At 34.9% G+C, this 10,448-nt stretch overlaps 1 protein-coding gene across 1 annotated transcript in view; it reads right to left on the bottom strand.

Moving 5' to 3' along the window:
* Positions 1-261: 261 nt before the first annotated feature.
* The window catches only part of LOC124542337 (cytotoxic granule associated RNA binding protein TIA1), a 65,038-nt gene continuing 54,851 nt past the window's right edge, over positions 262-10,448 (bottom strand). The window contains exons 6-9 of the mRNA XM_047120308.1: positions 9,880-10,009; positions 5,766-5,938; positions 5,021-5,153; positions 262-2,773 (exon numbers count right to left, since the gene is read on the bottom strand). Of these exons, the coding sequence (XP_046976264.1) occupies positions 2,732-2,773; positions 5,021-5,153; positions 5,766-5,938; positions 9,880-10,009 (478 nt within the window). The 3' untranslated portion in view covers positions 262-2,731. The remainder of the gene's footprint in view (positions 2,774-5,020; positions 5,154-5,765; positions 5,939-9,879; positions 10,010-10,448) is intronic.

The raw sequence follows: 10,448 nt of genomic DNA, 5'->3' as shown, positions 1-10,448 counted from the left end.
TGTAAAATTTCAAATTTAGAATCGCTCTTAGAGGATTATATGCTTAAGTCTGATTGGTGTTATCATTTATATCGGAAAGACTGTATAAATAAATTAAATCTATAACAAAATATTTGGCACTTCGCGTGTTTCAAATGGTATATTCAATTTACAACAGTCTTTGTAACGTTCATTTAAATCGACAAATACTAAAATATTGCTTGGATTTCTTATACATTTATGTAAATAGCCTTTTTGTACAATGGAGCGTGTTATATCATGTTTTGTTTGAGTCAGATATATGTGATAAAAATTATAACAATCTGAAGATACCATTTCAAACACAATGCTACGTTTAATTTGAAAATGATAATAAATAAACGATAGAGAATACATTTAAATATATAAGGCATTTTTAAGTTTTCATTTAATATGAAAATGGTTTAATTGCCGTTACTAAGTTACATTTACTTCAATGTTTATATAATATTTGGTGTTATTTGGGACTTAAAATTATATATTATATCTTAATATAAATGGAATGGACGAAAATAAATGAAATGATAAATTAAATTAAAATTTTTAAATGAAATTATTTTATACCCTATCTAAGGAATTAATGCAATATTATTCGCATAGTAATTTTGTATATATAATATAATTCAATAAATCTTGCATTTTAACTAGCTAATTGTAATATTTATCCATTTTATAATGGTACAATTTCGTTTTTTTTTTTAATTTATATGTTAAATACCTAAGCATATACTTAACTAAAGAACCGTACCTATATATTAATGTAGCACGTATCATTAAACTTTAAAGGGAAGTGTATAGCAACGAGAAAAAGGCATAGACAGTTACTGGATGAAGGTTTAAACCTTTATCAATATAGTAACTGCCCTTGGTTAATATTACCTAAGACCTATTTGAATATATACGTATTTTAGCTATACGCTATTTTCGTCTACAGAAGCGATTATAGGCGTAAATTAATTCATTTTTATCGTCAGAACTAGCTTTAAGACTATAGCTAAATTTTTCTATCTATTTTTTTCGATTTCAGCTATCGTACACTTTTTTTTTATTGATATATTCTCGATTTAAATGTTTTTTTTTTGTATCATTCTCAACGCTTCGATTGACAGGATGAAAAAAATTGACACGCCAATTCGTTCATTAGCTGAAATAAATGTAAATTTAGATTATTCTTTAATATCTTATTTATAATTTTTTTTTTTTTCTAGCGATATGTCTCTCAGTTTCTCTACATGCAAAACAAATAAATACAAAATAGAAATGAACCTACGACAGATAAACAATAACTCATTTTAAATATAATATATAAAATATATTTTTTTTTACAAAATATTCATATGATAGATTGCGTTTATGTACGCCAAATTTTTTTTTTAAAAAGTTTTCAAAAAAGTCAGTAGTTTAGTATAGTGACTACCTTTGTCAATAATGTTGCCATTAAAAAATTCTAGTATTCCTCTATCGAGGTACGAACACGAGAAACGAAAAAAGAACAGCAAAATTTCTTTTTTTTTTAAAATAAACGTCATACTCAACGTCACAGTTCCACGCACACCATTACTGACTAACTACAGTAAACGATTAAATGCTTCTTACATTCTAGACAATAAATATTTTTTCTTTTCCCTTAAATTTAAATAAATCTAATATTTTGTCTAAGATTCGGTATGTATTTCCCCAAAGTCCTTTTTTTAAATGATCTCCAAGCCCATTGTTTACATATAGACACAACCTTTTTTATAACCATAGAGTTATATATTATATAAAAGTCGTGGTTTTTTTTTAATTAAACGGATCAGATTTGGCATAGTAATGACGTCCAGAAAAAAAAAAATACTAAAACCTCTTTGTATAGCTTCCGTCTATTCGTATAATTTTTTTTTTTTATGTTAACATCTATTTGTGTAACCACCCGGCTTTCACAGCGGATATAAAATTTCTTAAAAAACACTCACTCGCTTTCTGTACCCTTCCTACATTTTTCTAGGTTTCCTATTAAACATTTTTCCAAAAATCTACATTATTTTTTTTTTCACTAATCTTATCCTAGACTTGTGCTTACAGATGTTTGGTACCGTATCATTGCTTGATTCCACGAAAAAAAAAAAAATGTCACACATATTTTTCGCAAGCGATTGGCCCGCGTCCGTCTGATATAATCTTACATATATATCTTATCATAACTTACAATTAACTATATATTATCTAAATTTTACCGCGTATCTGACGCAGTTTTAAGCAGCGATAGAAAGAAATACTTCGTTAGATTGACTCACATTATTTTCCACATCCCGACAGACATATATCATTCCGAGTCATATATATATGTAAGGCTTTTAGCCACATACGCCCAAAACCTTCTCTGCGACTAGAATTCCCCTTGAAACAACGTAATCCAAATCCGACTGATCGCTCGCTATGAAAGAAATCACCAAATCAAACCAAATCAAGTAGTAGATTGCTCATAGAAGATAGATGTACATAGCAAGCGATCAATCGAATCGAAAAAATATATAATAACATATCATAAACTATAGCGAAATTAAAACAATTATATGACTAGAATAACAACAGAATTGTTGCAACAACATAATAGCAAAACAACATGATCGGAGTGTTGTCTGGGTATAGTTTAAGGGGGAAGGGGGGGTTAGTTTAGCATCCACTCCTTGTGTGCGCAGCAGCAAGGATCTTGGGAAGCGGCTCGCTGGCCTCACACGAGCAAACTCGGGGCCAACCATTCATCCTCTCCGATCTGGAATGGAACAGTTTCACCCTTAAACAGCTGTATCGATTTCGATGAAATTTAATTGATAGTTAAAGTCATGGAAAGGATATAGGTTAGTTTTTTATCTATATTAACTTTAGAAACGTTAAAGTAACTCTGTCTGTAGATCTTTCATGACCAAACCGCTGAAATATTTTTTTTGAAACATTTTTTTTTTATAGAATAGTTTGGCTGACGAGAATATGGGCCACCTGATAGTAAGCGGTTACCATTACCCATAGACAATGACACTGTAAGAAATATTAGGTTGGGGAAAAAGTCTTTTCGCATATAGTATGTATGAACTTGTAATAAAATCTCTTTGGCATTTTTGAAAAAGTGGAGCAAGATCGGTATATTAGTAGTTACGATGTAGCTGAAGAACTGGCAATTGACCACAAAACGGTTTTGACTCATTTGAATAAAGCTGGGTACACAAAAAAGCTCGATATATGGGTGCCTCATGAACTCACTGAAAGAAACCTAATGAACCGTGTACTCATTTGTGATTCTTTATTACGACGTAATGAAACCGAACCATTTTTGAAGAAGCTGATAACTGGTGATGAAAAGTGGATCACATACGACAAGAACGTGCGAAAAAGATCGTGGTCAAAGGCCGGTCAAGCTTCACAGACTGTGGCAAAACCCGGATTAACTCGCAACAAGGTAATGCTGTGTGTATGGTGGGATTGGAAGGGCATCATTCATTATGAGCTGTTACCGCCCGGCAGGACCATCGATTCAGAACTGTATTGCGAACAATTGATGAGATTGAAGCAAGAAATTGAGAGAAAGCGGCCAGAATTGATCAACAGAAGGGGTGTGGTTTTTCACCATGACAACGCTAGACCTCACACATCTTTAGCCACTCAACAAAAATTACGAGAGTTTGGCTGGGAGGTATTAATGCTACCGCCGTATAGTCCTGACCTTGCACCTTCAGATTTTCATCTGTTTCGGTCTCTGCAGAATTCCTTAGGCAGTGTCAGGTTAACATCACGAGAGGACTGCCAAAACCACTTGTCGCAGTTTTTCGATCAGAAGCCCCAAAATTTTTACAGCAATGGGATCATGTCACTACCAACAAGATGGCAAAAAGTTATGGAACAAAATGGCACCTACATACTTTAGTCAAATGTAAATAAACTATAAAAAAAACTTTTTGAATTTTCATATAAAATACGAAGAAACTTTTTCCCCAACCTATTATTAACTATTCCTTACATCGTCAATGCGCCACCAACTTTGGGAACTAAGATGCTATGTCCCTTGTGCCTGTAGTTACACTGGCTCACTCACCCTTCAAACCGGAACACAACAATACTGAGTACTTTTCTTTAGCGGTAGAATATCTGATGAGTATAAAGCATACTTGAACTCCAAGAAAGGACAGATAACAGGGCTACTTTTTTTGCCTGACACATGACAACTAACTCCCAAAACGCGAGCAAAACCGGGGGCGACTACTAGTATCCATATAGTTACTTTATTGAAATGACTTAATGTTTAAACTGTTACGATTTTGAATTAAAACCGGTATTTTTTTTATGTAATATCAATGTGTTAGGCCCTTCGTACACTAGGCCACGCAAATCTTATCTACATACAAATTCATTGAGGCTCGTACACTAGCTGCGTCGCCGACATTCGTCGCGCCAGTCGTACGCTACCTGCCTGCCGAGGTCGTCGTCACAAAAGTCGCAGCGATTTTCACGATGGCGGAGCATTTATTGAATATTATTACGTCAATAGTGGCATATTCAATGCCGTGAAATGATGTTCTAGTAAACAGATATGTCATTAACGCGCAAAAAGTTAAGACTAGAAAACGTCCTAATTGGGACGTTTGCCTTTTGTCGTCTTCATCATAATTATGCCAGTAATACGTTTTGCGTAATTAAAACATCTAGTTATTCTTTTTACTTATTGTTTTTATCAAGCTATCCTTTTTACTTGTAACAAAATTTAAAATAAACGGTCCCCGGCGCGGCACACTTTTTTTTGTTGTTTAGTATGGGTATAACATATCTGTTTATTAGAATATCATTGATGCCGTGTGTACGAACCGTGCGCTACTCGATACTCGCGACACGATACTAAACTAGTATACAACTATAGTATCCAAGATTTGCGTAACTTAGTGTACGAAGGGCCTGATTGTAATGTCACGGCACTTTCATATACCGTGACGTCTGCCATCAGCTCTCTGCTGTCAAACAAAACACAACTCACCGGCTGAACTTGAAAGTGCTGGACTGGGTAGTGCAATACTTGGGGGGGTTGAGACATTGCAGCGACACCCCCCACTCCCCCAACACCGCCCACACCTCCCCCCAGAGCCCAGGGCAGTTGAACTCCTCCCATTCTGTAACCAATATCAATATATAGTATAAAACAAAGTCACTTTCTCTGTCCCTATATCCCTATGTATGCTTAAATCTTAATAACTAATTATATTACATATATATATCTCGTGCTCGGCGGTGATGCAAAACATCGCGAGGAAACGTTCATGTGTCTAATTTCATCGAAATTCTGCCTCATGTGTAATACCAAGTCTGTATTGGAACAGCGTAGTGGAATATGTTCCAAACATTCTCCTCAAAGGGAGAGGAGGCCAGCAGTGGGAAATTTTAATGTTAATGGAATATATACTTACAAAAAAGGGTTTTCAATTCTTTTGTATATCATTTTATTTGCATGTGTTAAATAAACTTTTTTTTACAAAGTTGTTCAATCAGAAAGCACCATAACGTACAGCCAATACATCTATGGTGGCAAGAATTGGCTAACTTGTTTTAATTGGGTAACTCTATGTTAAATTCTTAATTGATTTTAATCTCTTGTAAACTGTTGGTTATATGTTTTGCTATCGAATATTAATCGTCTTTTATTTACAATAAATTCAAATAAACAATCCACCTCAGCTCAGCAGCTATAAATAATGATATTGTATTATTATAATGAAATGATTTACCCCATATACTGTTGCTGGTAGCCCGCAAACTGCCCCGCGTAAGAGTACCCCTGTACTCCCTGTACGCCTTGCAAAAACCCGCCGAGTTGTTGGGGGTACGTGTTGTACCAGTAGGACGCTGGGGGTACCCCGCCCGTGTACGCCCCGAATGGACTGTATGCCGTGCCACCAAGCTGGAAATATATTATAAATTAATTAATTTACATTAATTATTATTACATAGTATAAAACAAATTGTTTAGTCTGTCTATATGTATGCTTAGATCTTTAAAACTTTGCGTTTTTGATGCGTTTTTTGTATATAATGGACAATATAGTTAAGAAACACAGATAATTTTAGAAGTTCCAATTGTGATATCACAGTATTTCACCCGTGCGAAGCCGGGGAAGTCGCTAGTTTACTATGTATAAATCTTGACCGCGTGGAATGGTGGCAAGAATGCTAGCAGCATTTCCCCTTTGAATAGCAATTCCAGTACTCTGGGCAAACGAATCAGCTCTCCTGTCACCAGCGGAGGCAATAAGGCGAGGTGTTATACTTATTATGAAGCTATTTGCACTATTCCAAAGGCCAAGTGTTTTGACAGCAAATGAAACAAAAAAGTAATTTGATACGAGACATGAATATTTGGATTATGTTTTTGCTTGAGCCTTTTCCAAAGCGCCATCAGTTCTTAGCATTTCTCGGATATAAGGCAGAACCAGCGTGTCAACGCATACAGCGTCGCACACAAGGGCCCGTCCATAAACTTTACTGAAGCCAAAAAAGCTTGCACCATTAATTCAATAGCCAGTGTTTCGACAGCAAATAAGACAAAAAAGGAATTTATTTTCCATTCATATTTGTATATATAGTGGGCTGGTCATGTTTGTCGTAGAATCGACATCTGTTGGGGAAAACGTGTTCTAGAGTGGAGACCGCGTCTTGGCAAACGTGGTGTAGGACGTCCTCAGGCACGGTGGAGTGACGATATACGCAAGGCAGCTGGCAGGAGCTGGATGAGAGTAGCCGGAGAAAGAACACAGTGACTTGTACTTGGAGAGGCCCATGTCCAGCAGTGGACAAAACCGGGGTGATGATGATGATGATGATGATGATGATGATGATGATGATTTGTATATATTTAAGGATATCACGTTAATAATTCTTATGGAAATAAAGTTGCAATGTCATTTGATTTGGTAAAAATACACAATTAAAAAGCCAATTTATAATATTCTTGCGAATGATGGTTATGTAGTTCTGACCGATTTCGATCACGGCGGGTACGGAGATCAGCCCACTACGCAGGGTATATAATAGTGCATAGATGGGTATGGCATGGTAATACCAATACGACTGGAAACATTCCATGCGCTGAATCAACAACTTTACGTATTTTCTGAGCAGTGGCGGATTTACAAATCTGTAGTAGGCTATTCAATTTTGCCGCCCCTTACTTTTTTTACAACATTTATGATTTATGTTCTATCGACCTCATTACATCGCTTTTTTCCCGTTATTAGTATGATTATAAACTAGGTGATATTTCTGTCAGTTTGTCTAGATGATTTTTCCAACCCGCTATGTAGTGACGAGTATACGGATTACAAACGTAATGTGTAAAACTTTATTTATAATTTTAAGTTTTATTTTTTATTTATGTAAGATAATAACAAATTTGGACTAAATTTGCCGCCCCTCTAAATCTGTCGTCCTAGGCTCCAGCCTACTTAGCCTATTGGTAAATCCGCCACATTTTATGATACTGAGAATTTATCGTCAGAAAAACCTAGTAACTATTTATAGATATGGGTTTTAAATGTGCAATCGGCTCGAAATTGTTTGGAAAAATGGTTTGAAAACTCGGGGTCTGTGATATATAGATATCTAACTGAAGAGGCTGGCAATTTATTTATGTTACAGAAGAAGGTAAATTTGGATGGATGTTGGTTATTCCAATACGCCAGAATAGCTGAACGGATCTGAATAAAAATTAATTATGAATGTATGGATAAATTATAGTCTGGAATAGCACATAGGACATAGAACTTTCTAATGCTTAAAATAAAAGTTCATTAGTTTTCTATGCCGTCTTGGGTTTGGGTGTTTGTGGTTGTTACTTCTGATTTTCCACAACACAAGTGCTTTAGCAACTCACAGTGGGATCAGAGTAATGTATGTGATGTCCAATATTTAATTCTTCTAAATACAAATATAGATTTATATTAAAGTAAAGATATACAATTTATCAAAAAGAATTATTAATTATTTCATTCATTATTAATTATCAAAATATAAAAAGAGCAGAAGGCAAATTAATTATTAATAACTAATTAATTTAAATAATACTAATTTCTTAGTTAAATGTATCTTATATTTTTTAATTATTAATGAACCTTTGCATATATAATGAATTAACTGTTCAAACAGATTGCTCTTAACATTATAAGTAATTTATTTACGATTTAATCAAAGTCCAGAATCTTTACAAACAGACACTCCATTTTTAAATTTGGGCTGATAATGATTGTTTAAATATTTCCAAATATCCAATGTTTATTCGTTTTTATAAATCAGAAGATTAAAATAGGTTTTTATTGATATTTTTTTCTAAATAAAATTTGAAGTTGCATTTTTGATAAATTTTGAAAAAAGCTAAAACGTGATAACTAAAAAATATTCCACTTTTGGATTATGCATATGGGAGTTAAAATTATTGCAAATAGTCACCCCTATCACCTCCTAGCGGATGTACGTCGAATTACCAATGACCCTGTATATGCTCAGATCTTTAAAATTAAGCAACGGATTTGAATGCTGACTTTTTATATAGATAGAGTGATTCAAGAAGAAGGTTTTTGTGTATAACACATGAACAAAATAGTAAATATTCACTGATAATTTGGAAGTTTCTAATATGATGTCGAAAATAAACACATATTTGCGCTTAAATTGCATGGCTGGCATTGCATTGCATAATGGCTGAACCTGATCTATTACGCTTATAATGCACCCGTGCGAAGCCAGGGCGGGTCGCTAGTTACAAAGAAATCAATTAACAAAGGACGCAACATATGTATATTTTAAATTAATATGTTCCACGTAAAAAAACTTTCTTCCAAAAAAAACGCAAACCAAAAAAAACAAATTTCCATTACTGACATATGGTCCTAAATAAATATAATTTATTTATTATGTATTATCGTATGTTTTATAAAAAACAAATATGTATAACCTTTTTTAGAGGGCCTTTGTTTGAAAAGGGTAATGGGATCCTTCGCCAACAAACAAATTAATAATTTAATCGCTAATTTTTGTTATACAACGGTCAAAATTGAAATGTCAATAATAAATAATAATCAAAAATGAGACAACATCACATACATGAATCTGATCCCAATGTGAGTAGCTAAATCATTTGTGTTACGGAAAATGAAAAGTAATGACGGCACCACAAACACCTAGACCCAAGACAACGTAGAAAACTAATGGCAATCTACATCGACTCGGCCGGAAATCCTGTGTACACCACTTGACCACGGAGGTTGTCAATATTTGTCAATCACGAAAATCGTCACTGGTTTATATCGCTAGGCTAACTTATAACGGAAACCCAGAATTCAAAGTCAGACTGATTTAAAAAAAACACACACACACATATTTATAACTAGTTGCTGACCGCAGCTTCACTCGTGTTTTAGAGATTTTTTTGTCATGTGTTAGGCAAAAAATGATGCATGATATATGGGCCACCTGCCTACCTGTCACCAACTTTACATGAAATTCATAATACAGAAAGTGTCCATAGGATCATATACAGGTAGGTTATATTTTATGCTAGTGGTCTACCTTGGCCTTCAAATTTTACCCTACCCAATTTCATCAAATTCGGTTCAAGAGTTTGGTAGTGAAAGAGCTACAGACAGACAGAGCTGTTTTCGTATTTATAATATTATCATTGCTAGTATAGATGCCAAAATAGCAGGAGGCTGATTTGTTGTAAAGTCAGCTCGAGAGCTGCAACGATGGGGGCCTTGCAGGTGAGGTCTCTTTGTATACTAATCAACGTAACATTTCAAGTCACACGCAAGCAATATCATGGTTAATAACTAGTATGTATACTTTAAATACCTGTCCCTGAGATTGGGCGTTATTTGGATCACCGGATTCCTTTCCCCAGGAACATTTCACGGGCTGACCGTTGACATCGGTGTTGTGGACAGCGACTATGGCGTGGGTAGCGCTTTCCTTCGTTGAGAATCTGTGAAGAAAATCAAAATAGTTTAGGGACAATAATAATATCCATAGAGCCGAGATGTCCTAGTGGTCAGAACGCGTGCATCTTAACCGATGATTTCGTTCAAACTCAGGGAAGCACCTGAATATTCATGTTAATTTAAAATTAGCAAAACATCGTGAGAAAACCAGCATGTGTCTTATTTCATATGGATTCTACCACATGTGCATTCCACCAACCCGCATTGGAACAGCGAGATATTCTACCGCCAAACAACAGAACTCAGTATTGTTGTGTTCCGGTTTGAAGGGTGAGTGAGCCAGTGCAACTAAAGGCACAAGGGACATAATATCTTAGTTCTCAAGGCTGACATAAGGACGATGTAAGGAATGGTAAACATTTCTTACAGCGTCATTGTCCATGGGTGGTGGTGACCACTTAAAATCAGGTGGCCCGTTCGCCA

Source organism: Vanessa cardui, chromosome 30 (assembly GCF_905220365.1).
Source record: "Vanessa cardui chromosome 30, ilVanCard2.1, whole genome shotgun sequence".
Classification (NCBI taxonomy): Eukaryota; Metazoa; Arthropoda; class Insecta; order Lepidoptera; family Nymphalidae; genus Vanessa; species Vanessa cardui.
This window is presented reverse-complemented; position numbering and strand designations above follow the sequence as displayed.